Genomic DNA, 20,048 nt, shown 5'->3' with positions numbered 1-20,048 from the left:
TTGTTTTTGAACTTCATATAAATGGAATTTTACAGTATGTTCTTATTTTTCCTTTTTTCCCCCATGACATTTGGTCTATGAGATTTATCAGGAATTAGTTTTGATAGTCTGAATATGAATTTTCAGAGACCGTCAGAAAAACTGTGAAGACTGAATTTAATCTTGCTCATTTTTTCTCCTTTGTTCAGTCCTTCCTTATTCATCAGTCCCGACTAGCAAAAAATAGCAATTTAAACAAAAATTTCCTCATTCCACATGTTTTAGCATATCAGAAAGTTAGGAGCCATATGGAACAAGGAAACCAGATTCTTCCTTTGGATCTACTAGTAGATCCTATTAGGTTAAGACCTATAACCCAAAAGGCCTTTGATTCTTCATTTATAAAATGAGGAAGACAGTCAGCACTTGACCTACTGTTACTTTACCTACTGGAAAATATTTTCAAATGCAAGCAATTGCATTTCTGTTTGGCATCAGAGACCTGTAGTCCCCATTAGATTACTTTAAATGCTCCTAGCCCAAAACAGTATCCATCCATAGTATGTGGACAACTATACTGCCCAATAGTTGTCATTTGTTAAATTAATTTGAGTTTAAAGTAAAACTATAACCTCTGTCCTTCAGTTATTAGGAATCTAGCTAGAAAAGGCATGCTGTAATTGATGAAAAACTAGAGGAAGGTAATAACAAGACATTAGATTCGTCCCTCTTTGAGTGTAAAGGTTAACACATTATAGGTGGGCAAGTCAGGAATGAGGTGGTGGAACGTAAACAAAGATTAGTAGAGGACAGTTTCATGAAGAAGTGGGGTTTAAACTAACTTCAGAAAGATGTATCCATGTTACAGCCTAGGGAGGAGAGAGAACACCAGAATGTCAATGGCATTAAAAGAATAAATCTAAGAACCTAAACACCTGACTCATACAAACAACAGAATTGTTCTCAGAGAAATTTTTTCAAGTCATTGACTTTAAAAAATCACACCATTGTAATTGTTAAAGAATTGTTGAGGAGTTGGTGTGATTCCATATTATACGGTGACCACTTGGTGACCAAGTGTTACACAACAGACTGGGAATTGAAACTAGGTTCCAGGAGGCTTTTGCAATGACAGCAGCCCTGCTGGTTATGAACAAGTTATCAGAGTTCTAAAGTGTAAAATTGTAAACATTTATTCTCTGCTAACACTTAAAAAAAAATTTATTTGAGAGAGCATGAGCAGAAGGGAGGACAGAAGGAGAGGGAGAAGCAGACTCTCCACTGAGCAGGAAACCTGATGTGGGGCTCCATCCCAGGACCCTGAGATCATGACCTAATCTGACGTCTTTGTACCTTTTTACATTTAAGCTGGGTAAATTCTGGAAATCCCAATCAGAAATAAGCCAGGTTCCAAATACCCTAGGTAAGCAACACTGCTCTCATGTGGCGGGCGACTTCTGATTCACCCTCTACTTAACCCCTTCTCTCCATTCAAGAGTCACTGATTTAAGTGTTGAATTTAATTGCTATTTGTAAATATAAGTTGGATTCAGTTTACCCACATTATTTGTGCGTATATAACCTTTTAAATGCCATGTTAAATGTATTTTAAAAATTGCTCTAATCTTTGCTGCTAGTTTTAATAGACATTTTTCTTGTCTTTCTCTTTTTAAATTCAGAACCTTTATATTTAAAGTATCCAGAAATGAAAAGAAAGGTAGTGAACGCTGGCAAGCTGAGATTGAGTCCTAATGAGGAAGCTCACGTTTTAAAGGAAGATTATGAAAGACGACGAAAACTAAGATTGTTGCAGGTAAGATTCATCTGGAACAAGGTTTCATATTTTTCGTCTTCCCCAAATTATTAGTGTTTTTTACAGTAGAATTTTAAAACCCTTTTCTGGCTCTATAAGAATCCTGGTTCTTGTATATTAACTAGTTTAGGAAAATTTGAAAAATAAGTTGAAAATAGGCTGAAATGGTAAATAGATGAATAATTTGAGAATAGGGATTAGTTGACTGTATAATTATTGGAAAATGGTTTTTTAAACATTTTTCAAACTATGCTGTATAACTGATGAAGATTAGATTAGAAAGATTCAAATGGGGCAGCCCCAGTGGCTCAGCGGTTTAGCGCCGCCTTTGGCCTGGGGCATGGTCCTGGAGATCCGGGATTGAGTCCCGCATCGGGCACCGTGCATGGAGCCTGCTTCTCCCTCTGCCTATGTCTCTGCCTCTTTCTGTGTATCTGTCATGAATGAATGGATGGAATCGTTAAAAAAAAAAAAAAAAAAGAAAGAAAGAAAGAAAGATTAAAATGGCTTTGAAGAAAACTTACTGGAATTAGCTGCTGAAACAAATTTATTTAGCAGTTGTAGATTATTTTCTAGAAGTCTTTTCAGAGTAAGATAATTAAGCCCTTGTGAAGTGTGTTTTAGGTGCCATTCTGTCTAGAATTGGGGATGATGTATCACATATATGAACTTCTCATCTAATGCTATCTATATACAACTGGGCTATAAATTTTACTGATCTCCTTAATATCTTAATGTCATAGGTTATTAAAATGATAATGGTAGTCCTGTTAATGCTTGGGTTGGGGAGGAGAAGATAATAGCTAATAAGTTAAAGAACTTTAGAAGTAGTCTTGAGGTTTTGACTTTTTTACTATGTAGACCTCATCTAATACCTGAATATTCAGGAGAATTGATCTACCTGAGGAGAATTCACTTAAGTTTCTATTTACAAAAAGCTTTTCAAAAAACTTGAAGTAAGCTTCTTTTCATATAATTTGTTAAATATGCATTCCTTAGGTTCGAGAACAAGAAAGAGATATTGCTTTACAGATAAGAGAGGATATAAAACAGAGGAGAAGTCAGCAATTAACTCGTTTGGCAGAGGAACTAAGGACAGAATGGAAAGAATCACAAACTCAGAAAATAAAGAACTTGGAAAGACTGTATTTGGCAAGTTTAAGAACTATGGGTGAAGGACACCAACAGGCCAAAGAAAATGTAAGTGAATGCTTATTTGACTACCTGTCTGGTAGTGGCATTGGTAAAAAGTAAATTACATTTATTAAATGTATATTTAGTATACATGCATGTATAGAACTTGTTTTGGCCAGCCTGAACTTCTTTTTGTTTTCTACAGTTATTTTTTTTTAAATTAAAGTATAGTTGACATACATAATATTAGTTTCAGGTATACAACATAGTGATTTAACAATTACATACATTATGCAGTGCTCGACCTGATAGGTGTAGTTACCATCTGTCAGCATACAAAGTTACTATAATAATATTGACTATATTCCCTATGCTATACTTTTCATTCCCACGACTTATTTATTTTATGAGAAGTTTGTATCTCTTAATCCCCTTCACCTTTTTCCCTTGTCTCACACCAACTCACGTGGGCAACCACCAATTTATTCTGTTTATTAGTTGGTTTACTAGATGATTTCTATTTTTTGAATGTTCATGTTTTGCTTTTTAGATTACACATACAAGTCTTTGAATTATTTTAGCACATTATGCATAAGTTCCATCCATACTGCTACAGATGGCAGGATATTATTATTATTATTATTATTGTTAATGATTGAGTGATACTCCATTGTGTATATACACCATATCTTTACCCATGTATCTGTCAGTGAATACTTGGGCTGCTTCCATACATTGGCTATTGTAAATAATGATGCAGTAAACATGGGGTTGCTTATATCTTTTTGAATTGGAGTTTTCATTTTCTTTGAGTGAATATCCAGCAGTTGAATTACTGGATTGCTTGGTATTTTTATTTTGAATTTTTTCAAGAACCTCTGTACTGTTTTCCACAGTGGCTATACCAGTTTACATTTCCATCAACAGTGCATTAGGATTCCCTTTTTCCTATAACCTCATTTCTTTTTGATACTAGCCATTATGACTGTGTGAGATGGTAGCTCATTGTGGTTCTGTTTTGCTTTCCTCTAATTAGTGATGTTGAGCATCTTTTCATGCGTCTGTTGGCCAGCTATGTCTTCTTTGGAAAACTGTCTATTCAGGTCCTCTGCCTATTTTTAAATTGGATTATTTGATTTTTGTTGTTTTGAGTTGTATGAGTTACTTATATATTTTGGATAATAATGCTTTATCTGATGGATCATTTGCAGATATTTTCTCCCATTCAGTAGGTTGCCTTTTCATCTTATTGTTGGTTTCCTTTGCTATGACAAAACTTTTTAGTTTGATGTAATCCCAGTTGTCTTATTTTTGCTTTGTTTCTCTTGCCTGAGGAGACAAATCCAGAAAAACAATGCCAAGGCTGATTCCCAAGAAATTACTACTTATGTTTTCTTTTACAAGTTTAATGGTTTCAGGGCTTACACTTAGGTCTTTAATTCATCTTGGTTTAATTTTGTGTATGGTATAAGAAAGTGGTCCAGTTTTATTCTTTTGCATATAGCTGTCCAATTTTTCTGACACTATTTATTGAAGAGCCTATCTTTTCTCCATTGAATATTCTTCCTCCTTTGTCGCAGATTAATTGACCATATAAATGTCGCAGTTTATTTCTTGGCTCTATTCTGTTCCATTGATCTATCTGTTTTTGTGCTGGTACCATACTGTTTTGATTACTGTAGTTTTTTAGTATAGTTTGAAATGTGTAATGCCTCCAGTTTTTTTGTTCTTTCTTAAGATTGTTTTGGCTATTTGGGGTCTTTGTGGTTCCATGCAGATTTTAGGATTATTTGTTCTAGTTCTGTGGAAAATACTACTGATATTTTGATAGGGATTGTATTGACTGTGTAGATTGCTTTATTTTATTTTATTTTTTAAATTTTTATTTATTTATGATAGAGAGAGAGAGGCAGAGACACAGGCAGAGAGAGAAGCAGGCTCCATGCAGGGAGCCCGACGCGGGACTTGATCCCGGGTCTCCAGGATCACACCCCGAGCTGCAGGCGGCACTAAACCGCTGCGCCACCGGGGCTGCCCTGTAGGTTGCTTTAGATAGTATGGACATTTTAACAATATTCCAATCTGTGAACATTTGATTATCTTTCCATTTATTTGTATCATCTTCAATTTCTTTCATCGGTGTTTTTTAATTTTCAGAGTACAGGTCTTTTCACCTTGGGTAAATTTATTCCTGAGTATTTTTATTCCTTGTGGTGTAATTGTAAATGGGATTGTTTCTTAATTTCTCTTTCTGCTTTGTTATTAATGTATAGAAGTGCTACAGATTTCTTCTGCATATTAATTTTGTGTCTGCAACTTTACTGAATTTATTGTAATAGCTTTTTGGTTGAGTCTTCAGGGTTTTCTGTATGTAAAGCCATGTCGTCTGCAAATAGTAACAGTTTTACCTCTTCCTTTCCAGTTTGGATGCCTTTTATTTCTTGTGTGATTTGTTGCTAGGAATTCCAGTACTATGTTGAATAATAGAGGAGACGTCCTTGTCTTGTTTCTGATCTCAGGGGAAGAGCTTTCAACTTTTCACCATTGAGTATGATGTTAACTGTGGGTTTCTCATAAATGCCTAATTTTTTTGAGATATGTTCCCTCTGCACTCATTTTGTTGAGGGTTTTTATCATGAATGGTTGTTGTTGAGTCAAATGCTTTTCCTTCATCTGTTGAAATCGATCATATGGTTTTTGCCCTTCGTTTTGTTAATGTGTGTCTCATTAATTGAGTTGTGGTTTCTGAACCATCCTTGCATTCGTAGACTAAATTGTAGTTGATTGTGGTAAGTGATCCTTTTAATATATTGTTGAATTCAGTTTGCTCACTATTTTGTTGAGGATTTTTGCATCTATGTTCATCAGGGATATTGGCCTGTGATTTTCCTTTTTTTTTTTTTTTTTTTTTGATTTTCTTTTTCTGCAATTTCTCTATGGTTGTGGTATCAGGGTTATTATGGCCTTGTAGAATGAATTTAGAAACATTCCTCCCTCTTCTATTTTATGAGATAGCTTAAGAAAGGGTCAGTATTAACTTTTTTTTTTAATGTTTGGTAGAATTCACTGGAAGCCATCTGGTCCTGGACCTCTATTTGTTGGGAGTTTTTTTTATTATTGACTCAATTTTATTATGAGTAATCAATCTGTTCATATTTTCTATTTCTTCCTGATTCAGTCTTGGACAATTGATTGTTTCTGGGAATTTATCCATTTTTTCTAGGTTGCCCAGTTTGTTGGTGTATCATTTTTCATAGCAATCTCTTCTAATCCTTTGTTTTTCTGTGGTGTAACTTCTCTTTCAAATTTTATTTGAATGATCTTTCTTTTTTCTTGATGAGTCTACCAAGCTGTTTTTCAAAGAACCTGCTTGGTTCATTGATACTGGGTTTTTTTTTTTTTTTTAATCTCTATTTCATTTATTTCCACTCTGATCTTTATTTCTTTTACTAACTTTGGGCTTTGCTGCTTTTGGTTTTTTAGTTCTTTAGGTGTAAAATTGGTTATTTATATGAAATTTTTCTTGTTTCTTTTTTTTTTTTTATTTTTTTTATTTTTCTTGTTTCTTGATAGAGGCCTATATTGCTATAAACTTTCCTTTTAGAACTGCTTTTGCTGCATCCCAAAGAATTTGAACCATTGTTTCCATTTTCATTTGTTTCTAGTATTTTTTTTATTTCTTCTTTGATTTCTTTGTTACCCACTTGTTGTTGATAGCATGTTGTTTTTCCATGTGTTTGTTTTTTGTCATTTTTTCTCTTGTAATTGATTTCTAGTTTCATACTGTTGTGGTCAGAAAAGCTCTTGATATGGTTTGACTTACTGTGTTTATTGAAACTGTTTTGTGGCCTAACATGTAATCTATCCTGGGGGATGTTCCATGTGCACTCAAAAAGAATGTATTCTGCTTTTGTTTTCTGTTTTTTTGTTTTGTTTTGGTTTGGTTTTTTTGATGGAATGTAATCACTGTATATTTTGAGTCCATCTATCTGAATGATCTGTGGATGTAAGTGGCTGTTAGAGTCCCCTACTGTTATTGTATTAGTGTCACTTTCTCCCCATATGTCTGTTAATATTTGCTTTATATATTTAGGTGTTCCTATGTTAGGTGCCTCGATATTTACCATTGTTATAGCCTCTTGTCAGATTGATCCCTTTCTATCATGTAGTGCCTTTGTCTCTTGGTATAGTCTGTTTTAAGGTCTGTTTTGTTTGATAATAGATATTGTTACCCTGGCTTAGACACATTCTAATTCTGTGTCTTGGGGTGAGCCTCCTTGGTTTCATGGTGTTAGGTCCTCCCTGTCCTTCCTGGACCGGGAAGTCTGTTTACTTTCCTAGGTTAGGAAAGTTTTCAGCTGTTGTTTCTTCACATTTTCTGCGCCTTTATTCTTCTCTGGGATCCCTATAACACGAATGCTATTAAACTTGGTAGTGTCTTAGGTCCCTTAATCTATTCGTTTTTAAAATTATTATCGGGGGATCCCTGGGTGGCTCCGCAGTTTGGCACCTGCCTTTGGCCCAGGGAGCAATCCTGGAGTCCCAGGATCGAGTCCTGTGTCGGGCTCCCGGCATGGAGCCTGCTTCTCCATCTGCCTGTGTCTCTGCCTCTCTCTCTCTCTTTCTCTCTCTCTGTCTCTCTATGTCTATGAATAAATAATAAATAAAAATCTTTAAAAAAAATAAAAAATAAAATAAAATAAAATTATTATCATTATATTTTATTTTTGCTGTTTAGCTTGGGTGCTTTCCACCACCCTGTTTTCCAGCTCAGTAATTCATTCTTCTGTATCCTTCCACTTACTATTGACTCCCTCTAGTGTAGTTTTCATTTCAGTTATTGTATTCTTCAACTCTGACTGGTTCTTTTTTATATTTTCTCTCTCTTTGTCTTAGTTCTAACTGAATTCATCCACTCTTAAATTTGGTGAGCATCTTTCTCATCATTACTTATAACTCTTTACCAGATATATTGCCTAACTCCATTTTGTTTAGTTCCTTTACTGTGGTTTTGCCTTGTTCTTTCATTTGGAACATATTCCTCTGTCTCCTCATTTTGTCTGACTTTCTATGTTTATTTCTGAGAGTTAAGTGGAACAGCTCCCTCTCCTGGTCTTGAGGGAGTGGCCTTATGTAGGAATGTCCCTATTGTAGACTGAGTGTGCCTGGTAGCTTTGGCTAGCCAGCAGGGGCTGGTACAGTTGTGGGACAGGACCCTGGTGTGCTACACTAAGGGATCACCCTGGTGGGACAACCAGATTGGGCTTGGGCATGGACCAGAGGTCTCAGATGTCTCTGCTGGGGCCATATTGGCAAGATGACTAAACTGGAACAGGCTGGAGTTCAGGGATGCTCCAAGTCAGGATTGTCTGGCAGACCTGCCTCAATTTTTTTTGTATATTAATATAATTCAATAGTGCTGCTAGATGTATTTCCTAGTAAGAGTCATGTCAGGTAAAATCTGCGTTCATATGGTGTTTAAACTGCAGTTATTCTCTTCCAGTCCTTAACTATCTGGGTAAATAAAATAACCTTCTGAATCAGAAGTTGATTGTTTTGGGCAAGCTGGGTGGCTCGGCGGTTTAGCACTGCCTTCAGCGCAGGGCGTGATCCTGGAGACCTAGTATCGAGTCCCATGTCAGGCTTCCTGCATGAAGCCTGCTCCTCCCTCTGCCTATGTCTCTGCCTCTTTCTCTCTGTGTTTCTCATGAATGAATAAATAAAGTATTTTTTTAAAAAGTTGATTGTTTCAAGCATTTTGGACAGGTCCATTGGGGTGAATCACTATCTGGGTAAATAAAATAATTTTCTGAATTAGAAGTTGTTTGTTTCAAGCATTTGGGACAGATCCATTGGGGTGAATTCAGATTTCCCATTTTATTATAATTCCTCATAACTCTAAAACATGTATAGTTGAATGTGTATATATTTGGACTTTGTTCACAAATAGTAAAAATTCTTTGATGACTTTCAGAGAGACAAAATAGAACTTTAAGACTGTTCACTGACCATGTGTTGTTTATTGTGAATTATGTTTGGAAAAGACTAGATTGTGGACCCAGGGATAGTCGCACAAAACAAATAACCTGGTTCCAGAGAAGGCAGGTCTTTGATATCAACAATTAGTGAGGAAAATAAATATTTTTAAAGTATGTGACAATGAAATATGTTCCTTGATTCCTGGGTTTAATCTGTATTTTTAGTAATAGCCTTAGGTTGTGACATTTGATTTTTTATGCCACCATTAACTTTATGCTTTAATGCAGCTTTTCCCAAACCTGTCATTTGAATATCTTCATGATTGTGCCTTGACTGGAGAGGCACATTTTATTATTTCTATGTTAGGCATTTTAATCTTGTTTAATATAACATTTTAAATAATATGCATTTTTAGGAACCTGATTTGAATGCTCTGGCCCGACGGGCAGCAGAAAGAAAAAGAAAAGCCGAAATGAGGCACAAAGAGGCTCTGAAATTACAGAAAAATAAAAAAGAAGAACTAATGAAACAAAAAACCTGGTAAAGTCATAATGATTTTTTACCACATTTTCCACTGAAATTTGATATGGCTAGAAGTAGAGAGTACATTGGATTCTGTTTAAGCAGGTTTAAATATAAGTCATATGGTATATCCATTGGTTTGTTAAACTTGGTTTAGTAATAATGTGGTAGAGGTGTGGTTTACCTAGGTGCACAAAGTAACACATAAACTTTCTCTTCTCCTATGACTTCAGCAATTACTTAGTTTCTGTAGAAATATATGGCTAGTTCAAAATGCACGTCCCCCCCAAATCTGTCTGCCTTAGGTGTGAAAAAAAAGAAAGAATAATCAGTGCAATTAAGAACATGAAAAGAGGTTTAGGCTCTTGGCAAATCATTTTTGCATGTTGTAAAGATGATGGAGCCTGTTACTAGTCAGCAGTGCTCATTCTGTACAGTGGCCCATCTTTATCAACATTTCTAGTTTTTTACCTATACTATTCTAAATAAAGAAATGTTAGTGTTGGGTCAATTTCACTGTAGGGCTTTATGTCTTTAAAGATATACTTCTTTTACTTGGTAAACATTTTCTTTTGTGTTCAGTGTATGTAGACTGTTATTAAACAGCATTTTGAGCTTGTGGGATCAAACTGGAGCATTTCTTAGATCCTGTGGCTTCTGTATTTCAGACCCTGAGGGTTGTGCTATAATATTACTTGAGGGACTAATTTAGGACATCTCTTGTTTTTCAAGGCATATAGCAGCTCGAAAGGAAGCACTGATTGTGGAAAAAAAGAGATCTGCCAAAATTACAAGTCTGCCACCACCACCTCCAAGTCTTTTTGAGGTGAATTGCTTTGAGTGTTGAGAAGAACTAGATTGTAATAATTCCTCTTTACTATTAGAATTCAGAGTGCAGGTCAAAATATCATTTGTTTAAACTTAATTTTTAAGTTTATAGGTAACACATGAATATGTCTGGAGTACTTAAAAATAATGCTAGAAAAAAAAATAATGCTAGGTATCATTTTGCCCATTCTTTAATATGTATTTTTGATGTATAAGTACTTTTTCTTTAAAGCCCAGCACTAATATTCCTGATGTCTAATAGTCTATATTCAGTTTTCACCAATTGTCTTAGTGTTTTTTAGGTTCAAAAACTATGTTTTTTATTTTTAAAAAATTAGAAATGGCCTTTTTTATCTTTATCTCTTGGGGGAAAAAAATCTAGTTTATTTGCCCTATCAACTTTTTCCACTTTCAAGATTTGAGTGTTGTAAATTGTTACTATTTTGTAGGTAAAGAAGTTAGGTTCAGATAAATTTATACCAGGTTATACATAAAGTGTATGAGAAATCTATTTCTCTATGTGAGTAATTTGTGTGCTTTTGTGACCTGGGGCTTATTTTTTGGGAAAACATTAAGTAAAGTGGAAATTATTTTTAAAAGGTGTTCTTTTGTTTTACAGTAGCTTGTTGTAGTTATTGAAATGGCTGTTTGGGTGATTATCACAATTACATAATTGTTTTATTTATTTTATTTTTTAAAATTTTTTTTTAATTGTTTTAATCTAAAAAGTAGAAGTGAAAAAAAAAACCATAAACAGGGGATATCTAATTTCATTATATATACAAGTATATTTTATGTATGTAAGATCAACATAAGTACCAGATATTGCCCTCTTAAGCCTTTGATTTTATCAGCCTTCCCTTTTATGTGGAGCCATCTGCCACGCCACATTTGATCCAACAAGATTCAAATGGGAGAGTCAGATTTCAGTCAGTCCCTCACTATGGTGTTAAAAGGCAAGCAGTAGTTTATCCATGATGCTTTTTGGTGACCTTTATTGTAATTCCTAATGTTCCTAACAAGTCAAGTCAAATATTTACATAAAGCAGAGTATTATCTGTGTAAGTGATTTGGCAAATATGAATTATGTGCAAATGTGTAGTTGTAGGTTTTTTATTGTGAAGAATTTTAAAATACAGAGAAGTTAAAAGGAAAGTACAATGAGTAGCTGCTTACATCTCTACATGTGTATAGATTTCAAATAGTTATATGACTGTATATATTTGAATGTAAATTGTAGAGATGACATTTCATCCTGAGTGCTTCATTATGCTCCTTATAAGGATTTTCTCTTATGCAACCACAGTACCACACTAAGGAAATTAACATTGGTTTCTTTATATACAGTCCATAATCAAGATTCCCCAGTTGTCCCTAAACTGTTTTATTTTACAACTTCTTTCTTTTTTAAACCAGAATCCAGTCGGGCTTCACCCATTGTGTCTGCTTGTTTTTGTCTTACTCTCTCTCAGTATAGAACGATGTAATAAACTGTACAGCATCACGGAGTTAGTATTCTTGTATACTCTAGCTTTTAAACCTGTATTCCAGAGTAATGGGAATATAACATGTGATGCTGTAGAGAAAAATGAATAAGGATAATTGATTAAATACAAAATTCCTTTTTTTATCCGGTCAAGCTTTAATTGAAAATTAATACTGTTAACCTAATAATCCATTGTCTATATCCTTTTTCAGAACATTGATCTAAAGACAACATCTAATGTGAAAACTGGTAGTTCCACCTATCATCATCTTTGCACTTTTGTGAATAGAGAGATGGACACAAAGCAGGTGATTGACTTACTGTTGTTCACAATCCTCACTTTATTTCTCTGTTCATTGAAGTCAGTTATATCTATACGTGTTCTTTGTGAAAAATTTGAAACTATACACATAAACTATAGGAAAAACAACTAAAGTTCCATCACCAAAAAGTAATGTGATTAATCCATTAATGAATTCATTATAGCCTTTATATGTAAAAATATATGCATAATTTTCAAAGCGTAATTTTTTATAGGCACTTAATATTTCATCATAGATTTAACCATTGTTATCTTGTTCATTTCTTTTTTCTTCTGTAAATAATGCAAACATGATAATCTTGTACATTTTTGTCTGCAACTCTGAGGTATGTTTAGAGTGGACTTCTAGAAGAGAAAGTACTGGTTCCAGACTATGTAACATTCGATACAGATACTTGATATGGATTGTTAAATTGCCTTTAAAAAGTATCGGAAACTGTGGAAGGAACCTCGGTGTCCATCGAAAGATGAATGGATAAAGAAGATGTGGTTTATGTATACAATGGAATATTACTCAGCCATTAGAAATGACAAATACCCACCATTTGCTTCAACGTGGATGGAACTGGAGGGTATTATGCTGAGTGAAATAAGTCAATCGGAGAAGGACAAACATTATATGGTCTCATTCATTTGGGGAATATAAAAAATAGTGAAAGGGAATAAAGGGAAAGGGAATAAAGAAAAAATTAGTCGGAAATATCAGAAAGGGAGACAGAACATGAGAGACTCCTAACTCTGGGGAACGAACTAGGGGTGGTAGAAGGGGAGGTGGGCGGGGGGTGGGGGTGACTGGGTGACAGGCACTGAGGGGGGCACTTGACGGGATGAGCACTGGGTGTTATTCTATATGTTGGCAGATTGAACACCAATAAAAAATAAATTTATAAAAAATAAAATAAAATAAGAATTCTCCAAAAAAATAAAAAGTATCGGCAACATATGAGAATGGCCATCTTATTATACCCTTATCCATTCCCTTGTATGGATTATTATGGTTTAGAAATTACTGCCAGTCTCAAGAGTGATAAATGATCTTTGTTATTGAAGTTGCTATTTCTTTGTAATTGTCTTTTCATATTGGGTATATTTGACTACTAGGAAAACAAACAATATAGTTTTCCTGTGGAGTTTAGAATGCAGCAAATACACATTTTTGTTAACTGCTTAATGGCAGTTGTTAAAATCACTCTTCAGTCAAGACCTAAGATGAGTATTCTTAACCGTAGAATTAACTTCTAAGAAATAAGAATAAATCTTGATTTGTTTAAAATTGTAAATTATTATTACAAATTATTATTATAACACAAATAATAACTTCAGTCTGTGGCTAACTTGCTTTTGTGGTTACTGCACTATAGTTTGCACTACCAAATAGATGTTCTCTCTCAAGTAACATTGGTGAACAAAAACTTGTTTTTACCTAGCCATAGTATAGGGTACCACGCATGGTCCTATAGTAAGATATTAAACTTTTATCTTTGATAGTAACTGAAGACCTCTCTCCTCTTCTGTCTCTGAAATGAAGATTAGATCAGTTGTCAGAATGCAGTTTTATAAAAACAGTCCCACAAACTAAAGCATTTTGGTTATTTTCTTTATACTATTACTTAAGAAAAATCTGCCCCTTTTAAGCCTCAGGTTTAAAATGTGACAGTGGAGCAATGTGTTTGGTTTCCAGATAACAAAATTACCTCTGAATTTTAATCTGCATCTAGGCTTATATCACGTGCACAATAATTTAGCTTCTTTTCTGCGTAGAACGATAGGATCTTTACAGCAGGTATTATATAAAAAATACTTGCACACTTGGCATACATGGTTGGTGATTTCTTTAGCAGCTTTCTGCAAATGAACTATCTTCACGTTTCGGTCAGCCTTTTTAACGTGTACAAGTACTGTCGTGTTTTGCTTGAATATCTTGATAAAGTAGTTCTAAAATCTCATAAAATTTGTCTTTGGCTGAAGGATAATCAGTCAGCCTGCTATATCCCCACTTAGAGCCACTTATTCTCTGAATTATGTTTAGTTATGTTTACTTTCTAAACACAACTAATAGACTATGCTTGCAATTTCTAGATTACTCATGGCCTTCTTTGTGTTTGTTCCTTTGTCAATGACAGTTGCATAGAACTTGTTAAAATGGATTTTTTGGGGATCCCTGGGTGGCTCAGTGGTTTGGTACCTGCCTTTGGCCCAGGGCGTGATCCTGGAGTCCCAGGATCGAGTCCCACATCGGGCTCCCGGCGTGGAGCCTGCTTCTCTCTCTGCCTGTGTCTCTGCCTCTCTCTCTCTCTCTCTCTCTGTCTATCATGAATAAATAAAAAATTAAAATCTTTTTTAAAAATGGATTTTTTATCCTAGATATATTTTTCCAATCAGATGCACTGTATTGTTTGCTGTGAGACCCACTGAAGTAGACAAGTAAAGCAGAAACTTTACTGTAGACAAGTAAAGGAGAAACAGTTCATCAGTTTACTCTGCTGTCATACTTAAAAAGATTTCTGTCCAAATGTCTGATGTACAGGATGCAGAAATAGCATATTTAATAATATCACTTACTGTTTCATGAACTGCAGAGTGTAATTCATGGAAAAGTTTTTTTAGAAACATGTTTTCTAAAAAGAATTTTTGCTTGGGATTGATTCACAGTTTTTGCAAATTTCATATACCTTTTGAGTTCAACTATAAAATATAACATTTAACAACATAATAAATATAACATTTATTTCAACTAGATTTTTATCTGAATTTTTAGATAAACACAAATCTATGAAGGGTTGTCTTCCTAAAAAATTCTTGTAAAATCTTGTTTTCAAGTTTGGGCAGTCATTCTAACCCTTTACCTTCTTCATATCCTTAATATACATCATTGTGTTTGAAGTGAATATGTTTATTGTGAATTATATTTTGAAGTTTTTCTCTTCTTTAAAATTTTGGTTAAGCAGAGTTGACATTCTGCTATTACTTCACCCTAAAATGATGTGACGAATTTCTAAACAATTTTTTTCTTAAAAATTTCATGGCATAAATGAAATATTGTTCCTAAGAGTTATTTCATTTATAAATATTTTGGAGACCATAGTATTGATTTAATCTAGCTTTTGTTTTTCTGCCTGGTGTTACGTAGATTTGCATAAATATTGGCTCAACAGGGATATAATATTGAAGGTGTTGAAGTGGTCTACCTGCTCCCAAACACAACGTCTCTAATTTAGCCTCCAGATCAAGGGCCATAAGGTACTACGTGACATGAGGGACAAAGCACCTATAGAACCAATCTAGAAAAAGGGTTCTAGTTGTCCAGGCCTTCTTGTACAACCAAAGGACTGGCAGCTGAGGTTTATCGTTTCCCTTCTGAGGGCTCGAGGGTTACAGCTTTATAGATAAGGTCAGTCTTGATCATAAATCTCTGTGCGTGTGCACAAAACAAGAGTTAACCCATCCCTCTGCCTTAAACCCCTGGTGCTCGTCTCTTTTCCTTACTAATAAATGCCTTTTGTGGCTGCCCCCACCCCGACCCTATAGAGTATTTTCCTCTGCAGTAGAAACCTATTCAGGCTGCTATCTATCCTTTCCCTTCATTGATTTTCTTAATTACACCTCAGAAACTGCTGCTGTTTGGTCAGCAGAAGCTGTAGCTCCTGTTATCTTGATGTTTTTTAAGCTAAATCTCTTAAAATTGTCAAGCCATCTTATACTTGTTTTAAATTTTCCAGCTTTAAATCTTTCACCTTCCTTTTGCTTTAAGGCTTCCTTTTTCTTGAATCATATTAGAGTTTATACGTGTCTGTCTTGTAGCAATTGTGCACCGACAGAAAAGCTGGGTTTTCAGTATGAGATAAAAACTTATTTTGTAAAAAGTGCAAAGTTTTCATATCTGTTGTTGTAACTACAGCTATAAATGTCTTTTTTTTTTTTTTTTTTTTTTTAATTTCCTTAACACTGGATTCATGTATCTTGAAATGGCAGGCAATCACAGCTGCCAACCACAATCCATAGTATATAACAAGCAATGCAACTTTTTCTTGTATTGTAATGACTTATTTCTGCTTCTTGGGAGCACTTCCAGCATTGCTAGTGGTACTTTGTATGGGTCCCATGATGTCATTCAGAGTATTGCACTAACACAATGAAAAATACACAAGAACCACAAGACACCACTTTTTACCACTATATGCAATTTATGGAGAGATGAATTGTGACACTAGGCTGATGAAATACTTGTGCTCACTGCAATAGCAACAAGACATGGCTAAAAGATTTTAACAGTAGTACAGTAGGTACTATAGTGAATTTTATGGAGTTATGACTTTGAATCTTTGTGCTTGTGTAAGTTTTGATCAATTTTAACTTTATAATTTCTATGTATTTATGGCAGTAAATGATAAAATAGGTTAATAACTTACATATATTTTATGCATTCATGACATATCCAACTTTTCTTAATTTTTTTCAATATAGTTTTAAAGACTTCATTTATTCATTTGAGAGAGAGAGCACAAGCAGGGGGAGGGGCAGGGGAAGAAGCAGGATCTCCACTGAGCAGGGAGCCTGATGTGGGGTTCAATCACAGGACCTTGGAATCATGACCTGAGCTGAAGGCAGACACTTAACCAACTGAGTCACCCAGGCACCCTAATATTTTTCAATATTTCCAGGCTACATGATTCATCTGTGAGTTTTTTCAGATTGTTGCAAATCTCCAAATATTTCCCAATGTATTTATTGGAGAAAAAAAAATGTATAAGTGGATTCACAGTTTAAACCCATATTCAGGGTCAACTATGATAGCTTTCATAGTCATCATTATTTCACCTAAGAATTTCAACATATAAAGTACATAAGAAGAGGTTTACTTAAAGTTACTTTTGGAATGCTTACTCACATTTGAAAGTGAACATTCAGGCATAATAGGAAATCTAGGTTATGTGCCCTTCTCCCGCTTACTTGCTATTATTAGCTTGGTGAAATGACAGCTGACCGTACAGCCACATAATTGTTGATTATGCACAAGTTTTAGAAGTCATAAATTGTATTAAAGTAGTTGGTGATTTGGCCTTCCTGAATTTGAAGTCAAAAAGCAGCAGATGTTGACTGAAAACCAAAGACAAATCTCACTGCTTCCCTGAATGACCTTTGATGTCTGTGGTTTCTTAAACTACAAGCTTTGTGCTTATGGCACTGTTGTTTTACTGAGGTTTCTTAAAACGATGGAGAAATGTGACTGGGTATGAATAATCTGGTATAAAATGAACTAACTTCTCAAACTTCCACTAACAGTTTGATATTTTTCATAATATCTGCATTTGGTAATTGTGGGCATTTACAAATACAACTCTTCTTATTTAATTTTATAGAAGTAGGAAAGCATGATTTTAAAGTCGTTTCTTAGTTAACCACATTGTTTCACAATTTTTAAAACTGTCTAAAATGTTATTAATTGACTGCTAGCCAGATCCTCATTTGGCTGCTGAAGAAGAAGCGAAAAGAAGAGAAGAATGGCAAAAACAAGTGGCGCAGGAGAGAATGGAACAGCATGAAAAGGCACACACACGGGGTTTCCAAGCAATGAAGAAGATACATTTGGCTCAAGTAAGAATTCTGGCTGGGACCACTATTGGTAGATGGAGTGATAGACTTTAGAACTTACTGATGAGTAACTAGTTTCAAAGTACAGAGGTTACAAAGAATGTGAAAATAACAGTCTTTGACTCATGCCATTTCAAATTTCCTAACTTTTACTTCCAGTTTCAAATTCAGACTGAGTGAATCAGTTCTCACATTGTCTGTTACTGTTCTAAAAGTTTTTATAGTGATGAATTTGTTAAAAGTTAGATATCTTAATCAGCCAGAAATGACCTGAAAAGAAATTACTTCTCTCTTTTAATGAATTGCATTTCTGGGCAGCCCCAATGGCGCAGCGGTTTAGCGCCGCCTACAGCCCAGGGTGTGATCCTGGAGACCCTGGATCAAGTCCCCCGTCAGGCTCTCTGCATGGAGCCTGCTTCTCCCTCTGCCTGTGTCTCTGCCTCTCATTCTCTCTGCGTTTCTATGAATAAATAAATAAAATCTTTTGAAAAAAATGAATTGCATTTGTGCTCTGCAAATTTTAGGATTCTGTTTATTAAATATTTACTAAGCAGAGCATTTGTTGGCTTTGCAGAGTCTTGATTCAAAGGTAGAGTCATGATCCTAGCTCTCAGGAAGCTTTGAAAAACTGTCCCAGAGCTATACAATATATATGGCTTTATACTTTTAGCTTCATTTCTCTCATGTTTATCCTGAAAGATAACATAAAAATGATTCATTTTTGAAGTCAAATTATTTCTTCTGTATTTTACTAATACATGTGAATGTTTCAAACACTCATGTGAAGAGTGAGCTTTTAAGTATTTCTGTGGGAATTTAAAAGCCTTAAAGTTCCTTGGTATAGTTTTAACTAATTTATACATGACCTCCCTTAAAGTTTTAGATTTTATAAACTGGGAGTAAATTATGACTAAAATAGCTGATTGTCTGAATTATTACCAGTAATTCTTACCTAAGACTTAAATTGATAGGAAAAAAATGTGAAAAGCAATCATAAACTGAACACATTCTTCCATAAATCAGTATGTGTAGTGGTTAAGAAGGTAGACTCCACAGGCTGCCTGGTATTTTCTCCCTTCCTCACTGCTTAACTGATTGATCTCAGGCAATTTACCTAACATCTCTGAATTCTGTTTTATAGTCTGTTTTTGAGGACAAACGAATTTAATAAAGCCCTTAGAATTATGCCTGGAATTACATAAACTAACAGCAAATGTCAATGGTGATAGTAGTTGTTATTATAAAATAATTTAAGTAGAATAATATGTCATACTTTCAGTGAGCCAGAAATAGTATATTTATTCAAATAACTTTGAAGTAAATTCAGTGAAATCATTTGAATCTTATTGTAAAAGAAATGACTTTGTAAAACTTAACAGAAGACTAAGTAATGTGTGTATTATCACTTGGCAAACACTATTACACAGGCTTTCTGCCCTTTTTGTAGACTTAGTGTCTCTTACATGAGAATGGTAATCAAAACCTGCAGTCTCACCACTGGTAGGGGATTTCCTTTTCCCTGTGGAGCCTTTTTGCTACAGACCCCATTGTGCCTTGGGATCTTATTTCCTGCTAGTGTCTGTTGTAACTAGTATTTGGCCTCTACCTGCTTCTCCAGTAATATCTTTTTTTCTTAATCATCCTCCGCACCCTTTCTACCCGTATCCTAGAGCAGTGTACTCTTCTCAGTGCCCCATGCCTTCATCTCCATGCCTCTTGCTCCAGTTATTGTTTCTTACTTGAACTCCATCCTCTTCACCCCCGTCTATCTCATCCTCAATTCAGGAGAGGAGAGGTCTTCTCTTATCTTCCTTCACTATCCTGCACCACCAGAATTTAATTAGATAACCTCACTAAAACACTGTACTTATTAAACTTTCATATTAACCAGACTTTTTAAGCTTAAAGAGGTACATACAGATCCCTTTTCATCATGGGGAATTCATAAGAGTGTGAAGTAACAAGAAATATCTGTTAAGCCACAGTCACTCTGGGTCTTGGTGCTTACCTGGGACTGTTACATACTGGTGGCTGCAGAGAGAACTGGAACAGAGAACATTGCAGGAGCCCCAGCAGCTTATATAGACTGTCACTTCACAACCATCCTGAGAAGGGAGATTTGTAAGCAGCAGACAATTTTGAAGCTTTGTGGTTTAAACATACTATCCTTTTGTAATACTAATACTTTTGTAATTAGTATTTTACTAATTACCTGTTTGTTGATCTCTAGGCTAGGAGTGAGACCGTGTTCTTAGCATCTCACATGGCATCTGGCTTTCAATTCTTTTTTTTTGAACATATAATTAATGTCTTTATGACAGAATACGGGGGAGGGGCTGGGAGGGAACTCTAGTCCCTGTTTCTCATGATTTCCCCACTTCTCCCTTACTGTA

At 34.9% G+C, this 20,048-nt stretch overlaps 1 protein-coding gene and 1 long non-coding RNA gene across 7 annotated transcripts in view; one reads left to right on the top strand and one right to left on the bottom strand.

Moving 5' to 3' along the window:
• Nucleotides 1–20,048, top strand: part of CEP295 (centrosomal protein 295) — a 52,835-nt gene that overhangs the window by 2,775 nt on the left and 30,012 nt on the right. For 5 of the 6 annotated variants that reach the window (XM_038568306.1, XM_038568305.1, XM_038568304.1 and 2 more), the window contains exons 2-7: nt 1,659–1,792; nt 2,792–2,992; nt 9,321–9,445; nt 10,160–10,253; nt 11,954–12,049; nt 17,518–17,658. In XM_038568306.1, the coding sequence (XP_038424234.1) occupies nt 1,659–1,792; nt 2,792–2,992; nt 9,321–9,445; nt 10,160–10,253; nt 11,954–12,049; nt 17,518–17,658 (791 nt within the window). Of the gene's footprint in view, nt 1–1,658; nt 1,793–2,791; nt 2,993–9,320; nt 9,446–10,159; nt 10,254–11,953; nt 12,050–17,517; nt 17,659–20,048 lie in introns of those variants that run through there. The other variant, XM_038568308.1, reaches the window with a different exon arrangement.
• LOC111091484 lies at nt 18,233–19,930 on the bottom strand. Its single transcript, XR_005375481.1, has 3 exons — nt 19,868–19,930; nt 19,664–19,760; nt 18,233–18,347 (listed from the first exon to the last, which is right to left on the bottom strand). It is a non-coding gene; the product is annotated as an uncharacterized LOC111091484 (long non-coding RNA).

This window comes from Canis lupus, chromosome 21 (assembly GCF_011100685.1).
Source record: "Canis lupus familiaris isolate Mischka breed German Shepherd chromosome 21, alternate assembly UU_Cfam_GSD_1.0, whole genome shotgun sequence".
NCBI classification, from domain to species: domain Eukaryota; kingdom Metazoa; phylum Chordata; class Mammalia; order Carnivora; family Canidae; genus Canis; species Canis lupus.
Note: the sequence above shows the minus strand (reverse complement) of the source record. Positions and strands in the feature narration are given on the sequence as shown.